This window comes from Podarcis pityusensis, assembly GCF_964106645.2.
Source record: "Podarcis pityusensis genome assembly, chromosome: 4".
NCBI lineage: Eukaryota > Metazoa > Chordata > Lepidosauria > Squamata > Lacertidae > Podarcis > Podarcis pityusensis.
The window spans coordinates 97160366-97182353 of record NC_138027.1 but is presented as its reverse complement, the minus strand read 5'-3'; the positions used below and the strand labels follow the sequence as shown (position 1 = coordinate 97182353).

General features: G+C 46.2%; 1 protein-coding gene across 4 annotated transcripts in view; it reads left to right on the top strand.

Annotated features, from left to right (window-relative positions):
* The first annotated feature begins 1497 nt into the window (after positions 1-1497).
* Positions 1498-21988, top strand: part of KLF5 (KLF transcription factor 5) — a 183437-nt gene continuing 162946 nt past the window's right edge. The window contains exons 1-3 of one of the 4 annotated variants that reach the window (XM_081003180.1): positions 1498-1758; positions 5540-6407; positions 8101-8184. In XM_081003180.1, coding sequence (XP_080859306.1) covers positions 1579-1758; positions 5540-6407; positions 8101-8184 — 1132 coding nt within the window. In that variant the 5' untranslated portion in view covers positions 1498-1578. Of the gene's footprint in view, positions 1759-3438; positions 3660-5539; positions 6408-8100; positions 8185-21988 lie in introns of those variants that run through there. The other 3 variants (XM_081003179.1, XM_081003181.1, XM_081003182.1) reach the window with 3 other exon arrangements.

The window sequence follows — 21988 nt, the reverse complement described above, 5'->3', positions numbered from 1 at the left end:
TTCTTTTGCCCTGCTGCCATCTCTGATTAAATGGAATTGGCAATTTTCTGAAGTGCAGAACTCTCTAAAACCTGGACAGAGAGACCATAAAGGTATATGGCCTTCTGTGCGCCAGTAGCGGTTTAGTCATGCTGGCCACATGACCCGGAAAAGCTGTCTGTGGACAAACGCGGCTCCCTCAGCCTGAAAGCGAGATGAGCGTTGCAACCCCATAGTTGCCTTTGACCGGACTTACGTAACTGTCCAGGGGTCCTTTACCTTTTAATACAGTGGTTTTCAAAGGGCGTGGCAGGAGAGGGTGGCAAGAGTGGTGGGCTGAAACAAGGACAATCAATGAAACATTTAAACACTTTAGTGTAGTGTGATAAAAAAACAAAACTTGCAGAATATGGATAGACATATTTTCAAAATAAAGCAAGAGCAGCAAGTGATACTGAGGGCAATCCTAGTTGTATTTATTATCAATATAATGTATTTCTTATTGATAAGACCATTCGGTGTGGTGCCAGCAAGTTTTTATTCTGAAAGTGTGGCCGGGAGAAAAAAGTCTGAGAGCCACTGCGCTAATAGCATCCTTCCTTATTAATCCTATCCCAAGGCTGAATGCTCTGGTTAATGCATGAGGCTGCAGAAACAGGGGAAACACAAAAATCACAATAGTGCTGCCCCCACTGAGCCTCTACGCAAGCGGACACTTGGCCTTCCAGCAACCATTCAAAAATATGAGTTATTCCACACTGAAAGCAAACATCACACTATTTAACCCTAGTTTAGGAACTTTCCATTAAACGCATGTGATTTTTGCCCCATCGGGGTCGGGCTCCTGTTACCGGGGGTTACATACGGTGGCGAGAGAGACCCGAGGGGCAACCCACTCCGGCTTAAGCCCTTTGTGGATCGCCCCGGCCGGCTCCCGCTCCGTGCCCGTTGCATATCCGAGGGGGGCTTGCGTCGCCAAGAGCGCGCACTCCCCCCGTGGCGACGCTCACTGCTTGTTTGCTGCTTGCGCTCAATTCCAGAATTTAGTGCTGCTATTTTCGAAAAAGAACAGCTCGGATTTGGCCTTTCATCGCCCCGGCCTCTTCAGGCCAGCTGTTCCCCTTTACGCGCAGGGGCCATTGCGCTCCGGAGTCGGGAAGGAGAATCGGCGGAAGGAGTGGAGCAGTTAGCAGCAGCGCTTGGGGGAAACAGAGGCGGTGGGGGGGGGGAAGCGGCGGGGGGGGGGTTAAGAAAGTGGGTGGGGTGTTTTGGGGCAGCGCCCCGGGAGACGTGCCCCCCGCTCGACGGCTGGTTTCGCTCCCTCCTGCCGTGCGCCTTGCAGGCCTGCCGAGCAGGGGCGGGGCGCGCAGCCCGGGCCCGTGGGCGTTCCCGCCCGGCAGAGCCGGCCCCTCGTCGGGGCGGAGGCGGTGAAATAGAGGCGGGAGGGCGGGCCCAGAGACGGGGCTGGCCCGGCGGCGCGACCTCAGCCAGGTAGAGCGAGCTTGGGAGCCTCATGCGCGCTGCTGTCGGGCGGGAGTGAGCGAGGCGAGGCTCCATTCCGTGCGTCCTGCCGCTTTCGCGCCGAGGCGCGCCTTCCGCATGGCTACGCGGGTGCTGAGCATGAGCGCCCGCCTGGGGCCCGAGGAGCCCGTCTTCGCGCAGCTCAAGCCCGTGTTGGGCGGCCGGGAAGCCGCGCAGTTCCCGGGGCAGGGTCCCGAGGAGATCAAGCAGCAGCAAGCGGGCGCCGCAGCCAGGATCCCCAGCGAGGAGATGGCGCAGGTAAGCGCAGGGCGCGCCTCTCGCGCTCCGTTGTGAATCAGGAGTGGAGCCTCGGGCATCTTTTCCCACCGGAATTAAAATATAGATGATTTTGCCTCGGAACACGGGCAGAGTGCACCTCGTGGCGACGCGTTGCTCGGATCGTGGGCTTTCTCGAGCCCCGGCTCGGAGCGCGCTGGGCGCGCCTCGGCGCTGGCTCGCTTTGGGTGTGTTTGGGGCAGGGAGCCAACTCGGGCTCTCCGAGGTGCGGGCTGCCGCTCGTCTGGCCTCGCCTTTGCCCCGTCCTAGGTGGACACGGCTCCTTTTTATGGCTTTCTTAGGGGCTCTTTGCGTTTAAGGGCGAAACATCGGGCAGCGCGTAGTTCCCCAGAACTCCGCTTGTTAACGACCCGCGATTATTGAACGCGGGTTTCCTCCGTGTGGACGGCGGGGCTTTTCACGCCGCTGCGCTCGAAGGCGCGGCGCAGGACACGCATCTCTCTCTTACGTGCGCATAGGCGAGGAAGTTGCGAGGCTCGTTGCAAGGAGCCAGTTATTCCGGAGCCTTTTCTGCAGCGTTGGTGACGGGCCGCTGCTTCTCTGGGCGGTGCCGGGGAAAGTCAGGCGGCAACTTCGCCAAGCCTAGACGGCGGCGGCGGCGGCGGCTTTGGCAGTTCTTTAGGAACTCGCGGACTTCACAGTTTCCCCATGCCATTCCTCCCTGGAGCAGATGTGTTGACCCATCTCCACCAAACAGAGCCAGCTGCCCTTCGAGGAGGACGCCCCGTCCCTTTTCCAGGCCAGGGCACCCGCTTCCTTCCCCAGGCACCCTTGGGATCCGGGTTGCCGCCCCGCCTAGCGAGCCAGTCGGTGCCAGGCTCCACGTTTCGCCCTGAGAGGGAGTGGGAGTTACGCAGCACCCACGCACCCACCCACCCCCTGGCAGCAGAGAGCCCTGGGGCTGAGCCAGTGCCCAGGCAGCAAGTGGGTGAAGGGGTGGGCGGAGGGGGGGGGAGAGAGAAACTGGCCCGGGCAGTTGTGTTGAAAGCTACAGCTGCCACCTTAGCGCACTTGCTCAGCAGCCGAATTAGAGTCGCTGCCTGTCCCTCTCGCCCACGCACGGTCATTTTAGATGGGGCGAGAGGGAGAAAGGGCAGCGGGGGCGGGGGGGGGGGAGAAAAGAGAGAAGGAAGAGAGAAGTTCTGGGACTTTTTCCTCGTCCCAGAAAACCGGCTGGAAACGGATCCACATGCAAACAGCTGGACGAGCTAAAATGGGAAAGCACAAACCGCTGGCATTTTTTTTTTTTTGTTTGTAGGAACGCAACCGGTTTTAATTTGCAACTATTTCTAGCCCTGGGTTGTTCTTATTTGAGCGTTTTCTCCTACGTTTTTATCCTTTTGCAAGCTTTCTTAAAAAAAAAAGAAGCCCAAATGTCAGTGGATATAATGAGTGGAAAAAGCCTCAAGTGGGTCTAAACAAAGCAATGTTTCTTCTCTCTCTCTCTCTCTCTCTCTCTTTCCCTCCCCCCAATCTCCAGCCCAAGTGTGTGCTGGAATATTGGTTTTAATTGATTTGCACAAGGATCTTATTTATTAGAATGTCGCAATCCCCGAAAGGTGGGTGGGAGGAGCGATGGAGGAAAGTACCTCGCAAGGAAGGCAGCCTGGTTTCAGCGATACTCCACCTCCCCCCCCCCCAAGAATAGTGTTTCTGTCATCAAAGCAAGCTCGGTTGGGGTTGTAAACAAGAGCTGGAAAAAGTCGCCTGGCATGTTGGTGCAGATCTTGATCACAGACAAGGGGGCTGCTGTTTCTCCTTTCTGGTGAGGGCTTTTTGGTGGTGACTGTGGCTTCAGAGAGGCTCTGAAAATAAACTTGTTTGCCCAATGTTCCTCTGGTCAGCAGACCCTCGCTTTGGAGGTATGGAAGTGTTCTGGCATGAATGGACTCCTTACAGAGCAAGGGAGAATGCAGCAATTGCTCACTGGAGGGTACATGATAAATGTTTTACTGGTGACTCTGCTTGTAATGTATCGGGCTGCGTCCACCCACGGATCCCCTCACACCGCTAAACTAGGCAAAAGATTCCCTTTCTCTTTCCCTTGCACGCTCCCTCCCTGCTGGTAATTAAAGATCTCCTCAAGGACAGGGATGTTTGCCGATGGATATGGTTTTATAGGCTGACTCAGGTTGGGAAACCTTTGCTCTCCAGTCAGGCTGGGTGGCAAATGCATATGCAGGAAGGGGTCTGTAACAAATGTGCGTCTTTAGGGACATGTAAATGGCATTCGTTTTGCATTTGAATCTTGAGATCAGGTAGCTAGCTCTGGGTTTAAGCTCCCTTCCCCTGTGTGTCCTGTTTTGAAGCCTGGCAGTGTTCATTGGAAAATAGGGACTTGGATTTAGGTTAAGTGCCGCCTTTTCACTGAGGTGGTATAACACAGTCCCTGGGCTGTAGTATTTCAGACTGCAGATGGGGGCTCATTTGCTTGAATAGCGCCACCCCCAATACAAACCCTTCCCTTGCACATAGAAGCCTTGCAACTTGGAGAATTTGGGTGCCAGCAAATTGGGGGAAGTGTTCTGATCTTGTGAGCTGCACCCCTGCAATATGAAGTGGTACAGCCACCCACCCAGAACTTTCCTAGATTGTGGCTGTTACACGGAAATAGCTTTGTTCATTCTGGGATCAGATGCAAGTCTTTATATTTGTTCTTCTGGGATTGGTTTTCCAAAGCATGAGATTGGAGGCTCCTAATTAACTTGTTCCAGCGCATTTACACACACGGCTGTTCTCATCCTGCAGGTGTGGCAGGGAATCAAAATGGAAAGTGAAGCTGCTCCTAACCTCGTAAGGGCCCAGGGAAAAAAGTTTTACATGGATGCAGTCAGGTCTATGTTTTTCACATCTGCTGCAGTCTCTTGATTCCCTCCATAAAAATTGTACCTTTGAATTTCTTCAAACTCTGAGTATCTTAAGAGGCTAATTTTTAATTATCCAAACTGAGTACAGGATTTGCGTGTAGGAAAGCACGTATTAAAACTGCACCACCCAACTTTTAATTGCAGTCCTGATAACAAGAGATAGTTGATAAAATCTAAACGCTTTTTAGTGGAATTGCCTTATTGTAGTCAGGAAGTCCTGAAGAGTGAGAACAGCATTTTATTAAATGTTGTAATTTGAACTTCTGGTGTCAAAGCTTTTACCTGTTTGCATTTTTTCCCCACCTAAAGGAACTTTCATATAAAATTCAACCTGCTATTTCTACGCTTCTTCTCTTTAAGTAGTTACTGTGAAAAATACAACTGACACGATCCAGCTAAAGTTCTAATCGCCACTAATTTCAAAGAGAGAGAGTTAGGCTCATCCTTAAATTGCTTCTGTTTTTTTCAATAGGACATAAGAATTTGATTTTGTCTGGATTGCGTGCTGGGATTCTGAATGGCAACATTTCACTTTTAATGGATAAATGCTTTTTGTTGGTTTGTTTTGGAGAACGGCCCTGTTAGGTTTTCAGTACCAGGACTTGTAAAGAATTGTAAAGTTGGAAGGGACCCTGAGGAAAATTCTAGTCTGACTCTTCAATGCAGGAATATGCAACTGTCCCATACGGGGATCAATCCTGCAACCTCGGCCTTGTCAGCACCGCGCTCTAACCAGCTGAGCTATCCAGACTTAAACCTGTAATATGCAAAAGGAGAATAGATGAAAGTGCCATTGGTCAGGTTATCTCTTTTTAGGAGCATTCCCTTGTACAGTATAGTATAGCTAATTTTTTTATCTTCTTGTTATTCTTCAGGCCCGCTGTGAAATGGAGAAATATCTGACCCCTCAGCTCCCTCCTGCCCCGGTTCTCCCTGAGCATAAAAAGTACCGCCGAGAGAGTGCCTCCGTGGTTGACCAGTTCTTCACCAACAGTGAAGGGGTGCCTTACAGCGTCAACATGAACATCTACCTTCCTGATATCACACAGCTGAGAACGGGCTTGTACAAATCGCAGAGGCCACCGGTCACCCACATCAAGACGGAGCCCGTGACAGCCTTCAGCCACCAGAGTGAAACTGTTGCTCCCGTCCCGAACCCCACCCAGGCGCTCCCCGAGTTCACAAGCATCTTCAGCCCCCACCAGACACCCGACGTGAACAACCTCTTCATCAAGCAGGAGCTTCCCACTCCAGATATCCACGTCTCTGTGCCCCAACAAGGTCAGCTGTATCAGCTCCTGAGCTCTCCCGATTTAGACATGCCCAACCCGACTACGCAGGCGGCGGTGATGGACTCCTTCAGTAATGTCTCCATGTCCTCTGCCATGGCGGGCCTTAACACCCTGTCCTCCGCTATGCCACAGACAACCATGAAGCAGTTTCACGCGATGCCCCCTTGCACGTACACCATGCCAAACCAGTTTCTCCAGCAACAAGCCACTTACTTCCCACCTTCGCCCCCAAGCTCGGAGCCTGGCAGCCCAGACCGGCAGGCGGAAATGCTGCAGAATTTGACCCCTCCTCCGTCTTACGCTGCTACGATTGCCTCCAAGATGGCAATCCACAATCCCAGTGTGCCTGCAAACATCCCCATGAATTCGCCAGCCATCCCAGCGCCCAGGTACAACAGGAGGAGTAACCCAGACTTGGAGAAGAGGCGTATTCATTACTGTGATTATCCTGGTAAGCTGGGAAGGGGGGGTGGAAAAACCACCAGAAGGCTCTCCCTTGACTTCTTCACCGTGTGTTAAATATGAACCATTGTCGGCATGGATCCGAGCAAAAATTAAAAATCAAACACCTTTCTAGAAACACTTGCCATTGTTCCTTTTACGCTGTATGGAAACGACAGATGAACAAACATGGTAGACTACCCAAAAAAGACCAAACCTTTTACCAAAGAGTGGGCCATGGTGGGGAAATAGGTTAACTTGACTTGGACTTCACAGAAGTGGGGAACTGCATGTTTGCCGCCTTCCATGGTGGTGGGGAGGAGGGCAAAGTCTAGGCTAGAACTTATCCCTGACATTATTTCTATATGAGGGAGTTATTAGATATGGGGGAGACATTCACCCCAGCACCAGCACCTGAAGTGGTAACAACCCAGGAACAGTTCCGCCATGTTGGAAGTTCTACCAGCAACTGGGCCTTGGACGTAAACCTTGGGTCAGATTCTTGACTAATTTGAACTTGATACGGTGCAGTCTTAACTATGACTTCTCAGAAGTAAGTCCTATTCAGTGGGGCTTAACTTCCAAGTACGTGGGCTTAGAACTGCAGTTCTAGCGCTGATATGGTAGCCCTCTAGACGTTGTTGCACCAAAACTCCCACAGTCCCTTATAATTTTGGCCAGGCTGCCTGGGGCTGATGGAGGCTGAAGTCAGCAGCAGCTGGGCATACAGCTCACTGGTAGTTGGTGACTGCTGTCTGCTGCCAACTCCTTCCTTTTGCTTTCAGCAGGAAGTCCTGTGCGTACACGCATGTCTCCTTAAGGAACGTTTTCATTGGGATCACGTCCCGTTCCACTCCTAGTAGCTGGCATGACATGCTGTGGTGTGGTGGCACATGAGATGTGGCACTTAACATTGGCTCTGTTTTCTTTACAATGTACTGGTCTGAGGGAGAGCTAGGCTGTACCTGAGTTTTACATACCTTCTGAGACTAGGGCGGGCCCTTAAATTGCATTGGTTTTTCTCGCTTGCTGTAGAGAATCCACACACCTGCAGAATTGTCTTCTGACATGGTGACAACACTTGTGCTGAACTGGTGTGCAAGACACTATAGATCAGTGTCTCACAAACTTGGGTCTCCAGCTTTTTTTTGGACTACAACTCCTATCATCCCTAGCTAGCTAGCAGGACCAGTGGTCAGGGCTGATAGGAATTGTAGTCCAAAAACAGCTGGAGACCCAACTTTGGGAAACGCTAATCTAGAGCTTGATGCTCTTGTACAGCCGGCCACGTAGCACACACTTGTGTAATTCCTTGCTGGTATAGTTCCTAATATAATAATACGCTATACGTTACTGCCAGGAGTCTTATTTACACATTGAAAGGTATAGTTTATCAACTCGCCGCATATAATTTTTGGCGAAATAATGCTGTCTGATTAATGGACGTGTTTAGGAATATATAGATATTGGAGTTGACATTCTGGGTGTGTCTGATTGTGCTATTTGTGGGTTTACTGCTATAAACCATCGTTGGGATCTGCCCTTTTGCTGTTAGCATATTCCACTAACAGCATATTTGCTATGTGACATACGGCAGGTTTGAGTAACTTTCTTAATGTATAGTTAGATCAGCATGTTGGTGATGGCGCTGAATGTTAAATGTTTCTAGATGAGCCTTACGTCTCTTCTGTTTTCTGTCTTAGGTTGCACTAAAGTCTATACGAAGTCTTCCCACTTAAAAGCGCACCTGCGAACTCATACTGGTATGTGTTTACTGTGTTTTAAATGTCCTCTAAATATAAATTGCCCTTCTTTCTTTCTCTGCTTTGCTGAAAGGTTTCATTTGGTTTGCTTCAAGCTGAGAGAGTTATAAATCAGCCAAACAGAGTAGTTAATAAAATGAAAACGGACACTTGTTGAACTTCTTAAAATAAGAGGTTTAATTTGGGCAGGGAATAAATACCCTCTTTGAAGCTCTATCATTCCATCCTGCCCCCCCTCCTTAAACATTTTCCGACAGAATTATGATGCAATTTGGTTGGAGGGTTCTCCCCTGTGTGTTTCAGTTTCGTGGACATAAAGCGTTGTTTTTTGATCTCGGCTTAACTATATTAAGGCTGCAGTCCTGTAACACTTACCTGGAACTAAAAACCGGATCGTGTTATAAAACACTGAAATCTTCGTACTATTTCAGTTTGTAAAAACAAAACAAAAACCCAAACCACACAGTTGTTTTCTTCCAAGTGGTCCCCAAATGACTGTTGTAACCTACCTGAAAGTAATGGGACACTCATCCTCTTAAGACAACTAGTTCTATTTAAATAAGAAGTGTTCTGTGTTTTTTGAAAAAGAGAGAATACATTGTGTGTTTATTAAACTGAACAAGTTGGTTCTGATGTATATTATTCAAGGCACAGTTAGCTCACTTTTGTGCTTAGCACAGAAGCTTTCATCATGTTGCTTACTAGGTTATTATTATTATTTTGCTATCTTGTGTTTTCGGAGTTCTTCCAAGCTGTAGAGTTTCTTGAGCAGATGACTGTTTAGCTTTCTTGGGTCCTGCTGGTTGAACTCATAACAAAATTCCTTATGCAAATATTTTTAAGTGGTGCATTTGGTGTAGGTTTGTAGCTGGGTTGGTTGTGGAGCCACAGGCCTTGGAATTCAAAAGGTAGCGGGTTCAACCCTAGAGAAGTCCTGGTAGGGCTAGGGGAAATTCCCATCTGAAACCCTGAGGAGCAGCTGTCAATCAGTGTAGACAGTAATGAAAGAGATGCACTAACAGTCTGGCATGATATAAAACAGTGTGAGAGTTCTGATGTTTTCCTGTGTAAAAGTAGACGCACAGCAATTAAAATGAAATGTTTTTTAAAGCAGCCTGGGTGTAGAATAAATGCTATAGTGTTTCCTGAGCATGCATTTGGAATATGTGGAGTAAACTAAAATTCTACATATAGATGCATCAAAGTACTTTGAGTTTTCAAAAGAACATTGCTGTTCGGGTTTTTTTGTGTATGGCTAGCTCATGTGCATTGAGATTGTGGTTCAAATGGCCTCTTCATACTTCTAAAATTCAAAAGTGTTTTTTTTAAAAAAACAACCTAAAAAAAACAACTGAAGAGAGATCTGAGGCTCATTTTGCCTCAGAACAAGGGCATGGATTCAGCGTTTGCTCATTGTCAAAAGACTGAATTGCCTCCGGGCAAAAGTGTTACTATGGAAATGTGGTTTTGATAAACGAAGCTGTTATCTGTTAAAAGAACAGTTGGAAAACAAAACGAAAAACAAAAATGGAAAAGCAATTGTAAGGCAAGAATTCCCAAGCTGCCGGAGAGTATACCCACCCGAAGAGAGTGCCTGCTGTATTTCAGAACCACCGACCTGTTATTGCCTCCTTGCAAGCCACCCTTTGCCTGGAGTGGTCCATTTCTGCTGCACTGAGTATCTCTGACCGACTCAGTCGCTCCCAATAGCAGAACAGAATTGCCCTCCCGTGGGAGAAACACTCCTTGTATATCTCTGCATGAGTTTGGTTCCTTCCACTTGCAGGGCACACCCAAATGAGTAACTTCTACAGAAATGTGGGAGCCGATTCCTCTTGAGTAGGTACCTCCCCCCCCCTTGGAAGCTGCCGCTTCCTAATCCAGACCACCTAGCTCTCAGTGAGGACCCGCAGCTTCCAGGGTTTTCAGATGGGGGTCAGGGTGTGGGGGGAAATCCCTCACAGCCCTGCCAGACGATTCCAGGGATTGAACCGGGGACATTCACGTGCAAAGCATATCTTCTGCCACTGAGCCTACAGACCTCCGCTGTAAAATGAAGTTTGGAAGGTACTGTTCTAAGGTTTGTGCCCATTGGAGAAGATGATAAGTAGAAAGTTTACTTCTACAACAGAAAGTAGAAACCCCGCCATTTGTGTTTCTCTGTTTAAACCAGTTGCACGTTGTGTATGCCACGAATTCATAAACTCTTCGGCAGAATAGCCACCAGGCCTTTGCTAATCCAAGATTTAGCATCAGTTCTCGAAGGCTAAATTTAGCAGCCAGTAGCTTTCAAGTTATTTTAGCTTGAAAATTGTGTAAGCCACCCTGAAACATGTTGTTTGAAGGGCAGGATATAAATCTGTAAATAAATAAATTTGACATATGTCACTGCCGCAGCAGTATTTATGAAAAATAATTTATATCCCACTGTTCCTGCTGGAGGCAGTTATGGAGCTGCGTGCATTAAAAGCAGCAAAACCTCGATGAACAGCAATAACAAAACTCAAGCAGCCAAAATTTCTAGGACGGCTTTAACTGCCCTCCTAAAAAAGAAAAAGACAGAATGACAGTAAAAGACTTAAAGCTAGGAATGTTAAAATATGTTGCTGTTTTTTTAAGTCTCTATTTGTGCATTCAATAATGTAAAATATCCTGCTGCATAGATGGAAGGAGACTTGATATTTAAAGTGTTCTATAGCTCACAACTACTTGGTAATTTAAAATCAGCACAGAAACAAGCGTGTTGTGCTCTAAAGATTAACACATTTATTATGGTTGGCATAAGTTTTTGTAGATTAGAGTCCTGTTCATCAGAGGTCAATGACTCTAATAGAAAGAAGTCCACTCTGAATAAAATCTGGTCGTCTTAAGTACATTACATACTTATCCAAGTCACTGTTGTACTTTGACATGGAGATAATATGTACTAACATGCTGGAGTTTATATATATATGGTGTGCTGTTCAATGATCTGCAACACTCCTTTCGTGGTAAGGTAGACACACTCAACTTGAAATGTATTGTTTTTTGAAGGCTTTTAATGGAAGCACATAAAAGGTGACCGATCTATTTCCACAAGGCTGCCGATGTTTATGTCTGGTCGATGTAACGTGCTGAGTATTCTGAAAGGAGGTTTCCCAGAAGATTATGGGAGCCCTTTGACAAAAAAAAACAAAACCCCAAAACAAAACCCATATTAAATTACGAAGCTTAATTTAGCTGTTTTCCTTAAATTCTTTGTACTCATTTGTCTTAGGAACACCCCTCCCCCCAAAAAAGCTATTTATAAAAACACTGTAGCATGAAAGCTTTAATAAATGTAGGTCATGAAATGCATGTTATTAAAGTTTTGTGTGATACTCTTTCCAATCCCCTTAGGGGTTTAACAGACCTGTTTATCTGGCTGAACTTGTTCTGTAGTATCTATGGAGGACCACTGCTTGTTTTTTCTCTCTCTCTTCCTAACAATCCATTTTAAACTGACTCTCATCCACCCCTCTCTGTGATCTGTCACTTTAAAATACAAAAAGCCTGCAGCAGCAGCAATCTTGCTTTTTTAGAAGTCAAAACAGAGCGTATGCTTTCTTCCTTTGTATTTGGAAACCCCGTGCCTTTTCATAGTATTTATTTAGCAACCTGTCTCCACCTGAACAGCTTTCAGGAGGTTTAATGGCATTCTTTTCAGAGCAAACTTAAAGGCAGCAGCGGTTGGTGAGAGAGGTGCTCAGCTCAGATAGGAGCAAGCTTGTAGGATTTATAAACTGCAAGAAATAAAACAAATGGGCAAGGGACCAAAAAAATAAAGAAATACACAGCTTACGTGGGAGTGGTAGGAACAGGCTCTGAGACGCAACTGTTGGGCAAATAAGGGTCTAGCGCTGCTAACCTTTCCATTTCTGTCGCCGTGCCTTTTAAACAGGCTTCGTCTACAGAGATTCGCGGGTGGGTTTTATCTCCATGCTCACACGTTGGTTTCTGAAGATCACGCAGCTGTTAAAGGCACTAGAACAGGCCAGCCCTTTTCTCCTGGTCAGTTGGCAACACTCATAAAGATTTCAGCAGCGATGTGACTTAAAATCTTCTTTTTTAAATGGTTTGCTGTAATTTATTTTCTCAGTCCTGAAGTAGTTAACTTGCTCAAAGGTTTGTTGGAATCTACAATTATGGAGAAAGTTTAAAATGAGGCAGGGTGCTTATAGTGTTGGTTTTGAATCAGCGATACTTGGGTCCGTGTCTCTTCTGAACGATGTCCTTCACTGGGCTACCTTGGCCCAGTCACCATTTCTTGGGGTTAAGGCTGTTGCCCTGTGTATACTGTTTCTCTCCCTCCCCATGAACACAACAGGACTTATTTCAAAGTAGCCAAAGTAACTGAAAAGGATAACTGCCTGTGGGATGCCCTAAGGAGGCCTGGTGAAAGCAAGCCCTGCTCTTCTCGTGCTGTAGAAATCTGGGGGTTTAAATCGCCAAAGCTCAAAACCTCAACCTGCCTTGATGCCTGAAAGTGAGCGAGAGGCCAGAGGAATTTGGAGAACACAGTCGTACCTTGGAAGTCAAACGGAAGTCGACTTCCAAAATGTTCAGAAACCAAAGCACAGCTTCTGATTGGCTGCCGGAACCTCCTGCAGCCAATCGGAAGCCGCAGAAGCCCCGTCGGACATTCGGCTTCCAAAAATACTTCACAAACAGGAGCAGTCACTTCCGGGTTTGCGGCATTTGGGAGCCAAAACGTTCGAGAACTAAGCTGTTCAAAAACCAAGGTACGACTGTATGGGATCCAGAGCTACACCTGAGCCCAGTCTCTCTAATGCTGCTGGTGTTATCTAAATCTAAATCTGGTCCTTGCTTTCTAGAGCAGGAATGGGGAACAGTGACCTTTTCCATATGCTGTTGGAATCTAACTCCCATCACCATTGGCGATCATGGCTGGGGCCAATTAGAGTTGGAATAAAACGACCTTATGTGAGGCCATAGGTTCTCATCCCAGCTTCAGAGGGAAATTGGTGCTAAAGTACTTTCTCCAAAGCCACAGGACAAGGCTTTCTTTCTCCATTGGCTGTGGGCAATAACTTTAGTTTCATAACTGACGTTACGCAACCCTCACGCTCGTGGACAGAAATCCTTATTATAGGCTGCTGTGCCGTGAACCCTCAACTGGTGCTATTGGCAGGGTGACCGACCTGAACTCGCTTGCCAGAAGTCAATAAAAGGATTCAAATTGTGTTTTGGTTTTCAAAAATAAATAGTTAACTTTTCTGCCGTAGCATTTGCGCATGAGTGGTTTCATACAAATGCAACTGCAGCTTTCTAAATAAGTCAAGGCGACCCCCCCTAAATAGCTCTCCAGTGTTTTTGCAAGCACTCAGGTTAATTTCTGTAAAGAAGGTGTATCGGTCAAGTTGCCTGGAGGTTTGCTTGTCTCTCTCTTCCTCTTGCTTGCTCTCCCAGGCCTGAACTTTGTCACCCACAAAGCTGACTGGCGTCCCCCAACCACATATTGTGGCCACCAAATATCCCTTCCCTGTTCTTGGAGGTTCCAAATAGCAATAACAAAACAAGAAATTTAGCAAACCTCTCTAGCAAGGATGCAAGGCTTTTTCTTTTTTCTTTTGCTGGTGCCGCATGAATCGTGCAGCCCTAAGTCATCCTGCAACACCCCTGTCCTCCCTAACACAGATGTGAGAGACTTTACTACTAGCTGATACAAAGTCTGCATACGTACAGTGGTAAGCCTAAAACTTACAAGCCTACCTGAGGTTGAGCCGTAGTGCACTCAGTGGAGCTTAGCAGTAGACATGCATAGGATTGCACTGTGAACTCCTGTTTAACGGGGTGAGCAAGCCGCCATTTGCGTTCCTTAGCTCCCCTATCTGGTATGGAAGATGTTTTTGAGCAGCCTCTGGGTCTTTCTGTGTTGGGAGTTTCTGGGCAGACATGTTCGTTGATCACATGCTTGCCTTGCCATTAATAGTTCTGCACTTAATGCTAGAAACTATTTCATCTATCTATAGATATAGCTTGTATATGCTGCCGGGAAATGGACGCCCCCTCAATGCTTCCAAGTGGCACTTCTGTAACAAGATGCGTACAATCCCCGTTACCAAAGTTTTTAAGGCTTGGCCATCTAAAACTTCTGCCTCTGCCTCAACTCTGGTTTTTGATTTCTCTAGCCAGGCACTCTTAAAAACCTTAAAAGGAAACTGTTGTCTGAGAACCAGTGTAGACGGGAGAGACTATTCAGACAGCCTCTAGAATCCAACCTGTTTTTTAAGTTTATTTTTATCACACCGTTCCTCCAACCGGCTCAAGGCAGATGGCCTGCCTTTCCTCCATTTAATCCTCGTAGGAAGAAGGATGAAATGAGAACAAGTGACTGGCCAGCCCAAGACTTAAGGCTGGTGGGCAACTAGAATGCTGATACGCCCCAATCCAAGTGAGAATCACTTCATATGTGTTTTGGAAGCTTATACCGTTGCAAGTAGCTTTGTCGAACTAGGGTAAATATCACAGAGGTCTGTGTGTGTCATGGAGGAAGGCTTTGAATTCAGCTATGATGGGTGTCTAGCCTGCTGCCTATTGCCCTATTTTGTGCCTAGTCCCAACAGCCTCCTTCCAGTCGCAACAGCCTCCTTCCTCCCGAGATTGTTTCTCTGCCCTATGGTTTTCCACGCTGCAAGAAATGAGGCAGTCGAATGGTACAGTCACGGCACCTGCTTCTCTCATTGCTGGCTATTTTAACTGTATTTTACGATTTTTAGTGGTGCTCGTGTGGCACATCAGGGGAGGTTGTTGCCAATTCTGGGCTCTCTCCTTTAGAGGGATGGGATGCAAGGAAAATAAACAAATTCAAGATTTCTGCTTTTACCAGGAAGTGAGTTGAGAACAGGGGCAAAAGGTGTTGAAACTGTCAATATTTTGTAAAAACCATCTTTAGTGTGAATGTGCTGAAGAGCCTAATTTCATGAGCTGGGACAAGGAACCTTAAAACATAAGTATGAATTGCCTCTGGCTGTAGCCATGCTTTTCATTTGTTGGCAGAAATGCAATTTCTGTATAGGAGAGAGCCATGCCTTCATTTTAGGTCCTAGTAATAACATACATGGGACGCGGGTGGTGCTGTGGGTTAAACCACAGAGCCTAGGACTTGCCGGTCAGAAGGTCGGGGGTTTGAATCCCCGTGACAGGGTGAGCTCCTGTTGCTCGGTCCCTGCTCCTGCCAACCTAGCAGTTCGAAAGCACGTCAAAGTGCAAGTAGATAAATAGGTATGGCTCCGGCGGGAAAGTAAACGACGTTTCCGTGCGCTGCTCTGGTTCCCCAGAAGCGGCTTAGTCATGCTGGCCACATGACCCAGAAGCTGTACGCCGGCTCCCTCGGCCAATAAAGCGAGATGAGCGCCCCAATCCCAGAGTCAGTCATGACTGGACCTAATGGTCAGGGGTCCCTTTACCTTTACCTAATAACATACATGTGGACTTCTTGATCGAACAGCTCCTTCCTTGAGGAATGAATATGCATTCCTGAACTGAGTAAGGCTACCTCTGATAACTAATGAATAGTATGCAGTACTAACAGGTCGAACACAAGATGTGTAATACAAAGTTATATCCCTTCACTGTGGATAAGTGTTTGCAGTGCAGTCTTGCTGTTAAAGATCTCTGCTAACTCACTGGTTCTTACCTGGAGGCCAGACCCCTCCCCTCTCAATTGGCAATTGGTTTGTGTACTTTGGGTGCGGGTAAGGACTTCTCTAGCCTTCTGTCTGTTGCCTCATAAAAAACAGGGTGAAAATGAAGTATAAGTTGAAATAACATCAGGGGAGCACAGGGTGCAACAGGCATGAACACAAAGTAATTGGGCAACAATGGCAAATGCTTTGGCATCCATGTTTACGAGCTCTATAAACCCATTCCTTCCTTGGGAGAAAAATAGCAGAGCAGACATGAGATAGACAGCGTACTTTGTCTTTTTTTAAGTGTTTCCTGTTGGTTGCAGGTTTTTGCTGTCCAAGATCAGGAACAACTGAGCCAAATTTGCCCTCCCCAAAACTTTTGTATGATTCCTAGTGGTTGATCAAATTTTTAATCAAAGCATGGTAAATAAAAAATCCCAGCTGCTGGCATGGGTTGGTACAGCAGAGGTCAGCCTCTGGACTCCTAGAAGATAAAGTGGCTCTCAAGAATTCAGATGCTGACGAACCCTACGTCTGCTTCAGCTCTTCATTTTATGTCCAGTTATTGCCTTAGAAACCAGTGTGGTTTGGGGTTTGGGGAGGGGGTAGGAGGCTTAGCAAACTGCTCATGTGTCTCATTTTTATTTGCCATCATGGATTTAACAGTGCCAGCACCAACGAGGCTTTTTTTAGTTCTGACCACCAACAAAATTTTGTTTTTAATTAAATGCCTAATGTCTGCTGAAAGCATGTCACTTGTTCTCTCAGAGGGATTAAGCTTCAGTTCCAGGATATTTGATGCCTGATAAGGAAGGCTGTTGCTAGCTGTAAACATGGTTAATTCTGAAAGCGCCTCATGAAAACAAATGGGGACTGAGTCAGAGGAATCGCCATTATTTGCTCAGACGCTCCTTAATTGCGACAAATTCTGAAGCTTTCGCTTGGGATCCTGTTGTTACCAACTCTGCACTCTGAAGCAGATGTTGTTGGACTCCAACTTCTCCCAGTGGTTGTGGATGGATGGGAGTTGTAGTTCAATAACCTGTAAAGCCAATGGCCCACCCAGCCTCCTCATTTGTTCTAAAGCAAATGTTGTAGGCTGCTTGCTTGCTGATGTGCATCTCCGGGTGAGGAAAGATTTGAAATATTTAGGGTCATCAAATTATAAGTAGCAAAAAGCCTGAAATACTTTTATTAGGATCGGCCAAAATGTCAGCCGTTTGCAAGCTTCCAAATTCTGCAGAATTCTTCATCAGGCTAGATTGCAAAGAAAATACACACAGGTCTCTTGTGAGAAAGCAGTCTTTTTATTAGTTGAAGTTGATGGAATAGCATTATTTGGTAGGTGGCAGTTATCTAACGCCCTGCCCCAAAGTTAAGTCTCATCTACATATGATAGAAGATTCTTCCAGTTTTAAAAAGACCCTGTCCTAGACGGCTAAATACATTTAACATGATCTCTGATTGAAAGCACGTCTTGTGCTCAAACGGCTTTTGATTTGCCTAGATCGGAGTGGGATTTTTTGACTTAACTTTTTATTGCTTCGAACCGAGTGAGTGGTGGTCTCTGAATCTTAACTATATAAACACTGCCATTGAAAAGGGGATGGTGTTCAGCCTAAAAGTGCCATCTTTGAAGCGTGAAGTGTGAAAATGGCAGAGCACAGCTGAGCAGCTGTGGAACCCAAACCAAAGACGAGCAAACCTTCTCCCTGTATACAGAACATATAAATACACATGCCAGATGGTGTGGATTTATTACAGATCCTCTTTTTAAAATTTGACAAGTCTCTTTTGTGTGTTTGTATGCCTGGTGGAAAGAGACTTGCCTCTACTATACTGCTAGGCTGGGAAGAATTTCTGCCAGTTGGGATTCTCCAATAATCCCAGGCTTTCTCCAGGCAACTTTCGATACAAAAGGGACTTCAGAGCGGGACAGGCTTCTCGTTGGCTGCTGAGGACAACATGCCTGTATGCGTTTTTGAGATAACAGAAATAACCTGTGGGTGGGAATAGGGAACTGGTAAAACATCTCACCCGCTTGGTCCTCATTCAGTTCCTCTTCTGTAAAATGGAGATAATAATCAACTCCAAAAGGATGGACATGCAAAACCCAAAGTGCAGGGGAGACTGCTTTCAAATATCTAATCGAATGATGAAGAAGCAGGTATTTTATTCATGGGTATGGTTTGTCAAGCAGTTGTGCCAATGTTTGGGTTGGCCAATGCATTTTAACAGGAGTTTTATCTGCAGATGGTAACAGGGCATCGCACCGCCTCCTGCTTTCTGCAAATTGAGCTGCATTGAAGGGCACAGGAGCAGGCCTTGCTGACATTTTCTGGTCATTTGGCCACTGTAGGATTGAGAATGAAAGAACGTCAGAGTTCCAGTTGTACTGGGCCCACCTGCACAGTAAGACCAAAGTGGTGTTTGCTAAAAGGCCTAACTGGGTTCTGGATGCTCATATCATTGGATAGAGACAGTGTCGTTTAATTTAAGTGTTAAGGCTTTATTTTTTGTGTGAAAATGCTCTATGGTGTGCTCATTTTGAGACAGTTTAAATTTTGTCTGCCTGCTTATTGGGGCCTATAAAAACTAAGGGTCATTGTTGGTTAGAACAGATGGGGGGTTTTTTTAGTTAAAAAAAAAGCTTGGGTTGCTAAAACTATGCTTTGCTTTGGTTATATGGTTCAGCAAACTGGGATCACTCTGATGAAGATGACTTTGATACAATCCAAAGTAACGTTCCCATGTGCACTACTTGTGAGTCCCACAATGTGTACCTGATACATTTCTTGGAACCAAAATAGCTCCCCCTCTCAAAAACATGTGTTCATATTTTCATGCTTCTGTATGGGAAGGGGGGGACCTCCCAATATCGGAGGAACATTGAGGAAAACTCCTTCCCTGACAAGACCAGATTGAAGACAATGCCCTCTATATCCTGTTCACACCTGGGGATAGGTTTCTCTATACATTTTCAGAGTTTTCTAGAAGGTGAGATGCTCTGTGAACCGCCCTGATTCTCAAAAGTTGGTAGTTGCAAGCTGATGTGGGCAAGTTTCTTGCAGCTTTATATGCACCAGCAGCAAGAAAGTTATGACTTGCTTTTTGACCCAAAACAATGTTAATTGTCAAGTGCCCCCCCTCGTTAAATGATTTGGGTTACTGTTAAGAATTTTAAAAGGTTTGTGTGTGTTGTGAGTGAACTGTAAATTGGGTGAAACGGGTGCTTCTGATCCCATTCAGGGCTAACGTATTTCCCATAGGCTTCTGTTGTCTTAGTTGTCCAATAACTGCAGTAAATGTTTCTGTTTGCCTCGATGGGTGTGGACAACCTTGATAAGAAGTGTGTGCAAGACTCCTTTCCCTTGCCTTGTATGCGTTGTACTGACAACCTAAGTGTTCGTCAGGTTACTGTAAAAGATTTATCACACTTGTCTCTTGACCTTCCTGTTAAGAATTCAGTTTGGCTTTTGTGGGGCTATCCCACTTTACCGTTGCAATAACCCTATGCGGCGGATTGTGCCAAGAGATAATGGCATGCCCAAGGCCACTTAGTGCATTTTGTGGCTGAGAGGGAATTTGAATGAACACTCTTCCTGCTATACCACACTGCCTTTCTTTATGTGGCAGAGTTCCTCTTGTGACACTTTTCGGTTTATGGCTTTCCATGGCTTCAGGAGTACACTTCAGCCAGGAGAAATTTCATTGGGAATGTCTTCCTCATGAGGATTACTACCGTAGCACAATAACAGGGTGAGTGGGATGGAAACAAGATCTGCAAACTCGTGAGAAGATGTGTCTTCCTGCATCCATTTTGTTACCTTAGGGCAGGCACCCCGAAACTCAGCCATCCAGATGTTTTGGGACTACAATTCCCATCATCCCTGACCACTGGTCCTGTTAGCTAGGGATGATGGGAGTTGTAGTCCCAAAACATCTAGAGGGCCAAGTTTGGGGATTTAGAGTAGCATCTTTTAGATAAACAGGAAGGCCTTTGCTACCTTTATGGTAGTTCGGGGGTGGGATGGGGAACCCATGGCCCTCCAGATGTTATTGGACTCCAGGTCCCATCAGCTTTGGCCAGCATGATGGGAGTCTAACAACATCTGGGGCAAGTTATAGGGCCCCCCAATCCCTGCAGTAGTTGATAATACATTGCAGTTAAAACACACACAGACACAGGTAGGAGCCATAACAATTTTTTTCAGTAAGACTTGGATCTTGACTTCTTCTTAGACATTTTCTAACATGGGTGGGGTGGACTTGTGGTCCTCTAGCTGTTGGGCGTGCTGGCTAGGACAGATGGTGCTTGTAGGTCAACATCTTCCGGAGGGCCACAGTTTCCCCATACATTTATGTAACTGGGTGGTTCCCCCATCACTGGTCAGGGGCTCTTCTTTGTGAAAGGAGAAAGGATGTCTTCTTGACATCTCTCCTAGCTGAATTCTAGATGGATGGAAGGAAAGAAGGGAGGGTTTCTGCTGTTCTGGGTCAGAGGCCTTTAAGCCAAGAGGCAATATGGAACCTGTAGCTTTCAAGAAGTTGGGAGACAACTTCTGCTGGTCACAGCCATCATGGTCAGTGGCTAGGGATGATGCAAGAACACCTAGCAGGCCAGTGGTTTTCCATCCTAGTATTCCTTAGAATACTCTGTGCGGTGGGGGCATTCCTTGGCGCACAAGTTGGAAAATCCCTTAGAATAATCCCTATCATTCTCAAGCATGACTGGGGCTTTTCAGGCAATTTCTTCTCTTCCCTCCTGTTGGATATATGAATAGAGAATGCTATTTTGGATTAACCTCATTTCGTGCCCACACTCTGCGCTAGACACAATGAACGTTGGTTATTTCAGAAGTGCTTGGAAAAACTAGGCCACGTTCAATGGGCTCATGGTCTAGTTTAGAAGGAAAATGAAAAGCTAACAACTTGACTACGAGAAGGCAAAATAAGGGCAGGAGGTGGCTGAAACAAATGAGTCAGTGGTGTAGTCCTCTAAATGTCTGCTCAGATGTATCCCACACGCCCAGGTATGTGGTTACAGGACAGCATCTTTGTGGTATGCGTATGAAGACACAAAATAGAGGAATAGAGAGAGGTAGAACGAGTGACAGGCAGCTAGAAAAGCACAACAATGAAGGAAGAGAATAGAGAGAAGTCACGCAAGTGACTCAGTTATTCTAAGCCTCTTCCTCTCAGCAGAACACACACTTTATTCACAACTGCAGTGAGGTGTGTGTGGGGAGACAAGCTGGTCTTTATTAACAGAATAAACTTCCCTTTTTTACCTGTTGCCCATGCAACTTATTTTATTGGTCCTGTTTGTACAACTCTGCTTTGTGTGTGTGTGTGTGCATGCGAAATGTTTTGTATTAGGATTCTTGAATCTCCCTTTCTCAATCTGCTAGAAAACAAAACTCCACCCTGTGGAATCTATTTTAAAGCACGATCCTTTTTTTTAAATTTAAAAAGAAAACACTGTACTCGCCGTGCCCTAGGAATAAGAGCGCTGAGTCCCGCGGGTGCAGCAGTTGATTGGAGACTGAAGCAGAGTTGATTCTCTTCTGTCCCACCCAAAATGAAAAATGCGAGTCCAGTTCAGCAGAGGTAGACAGACCATCGAGTGCAGACAGGTGTTTCGAAAGATTACGCTCCACAATCTACCTTGATATGTAACAGGTGTGGTGTAAAATAGAGGGAACAATACGTAACATTCAAATAGTGCTTCTCTAAAGCACTTCAAATGCATCTGTCACCCACACAAAGTCGGAACTATCCCTATGCTATAGAAGATGAAAGGCGCAGAGGTTTGGCAAAGGCTAATCTATTCCCTCATGTCAGAGATGAATTTGGAACTCATAACTTTCTGGCTAGATTTGAACCCAGAACTTTTGGGCTTGCAGTTCAACCTGTCTCAAAGATTCGGTTGCCGTGGGAGTTTCCAGTACTGCATTAAGATGGGACTTTAAATCTGGTCCACTTGTCTTAAAAACTTTTTTGAACAAGGTTATTTCCCCCCTCTCCCCCTCCCTTTCAGCAGCAGTCTACAAGTTTTACAGCTGGATTTGCTTGGATTATTTCCCTGAGGGTGACCAGAAGAAAGAAGACAGGGAGGGCTCCTGTATCTTTAATTTATTGTATAAAATAGGGAATTT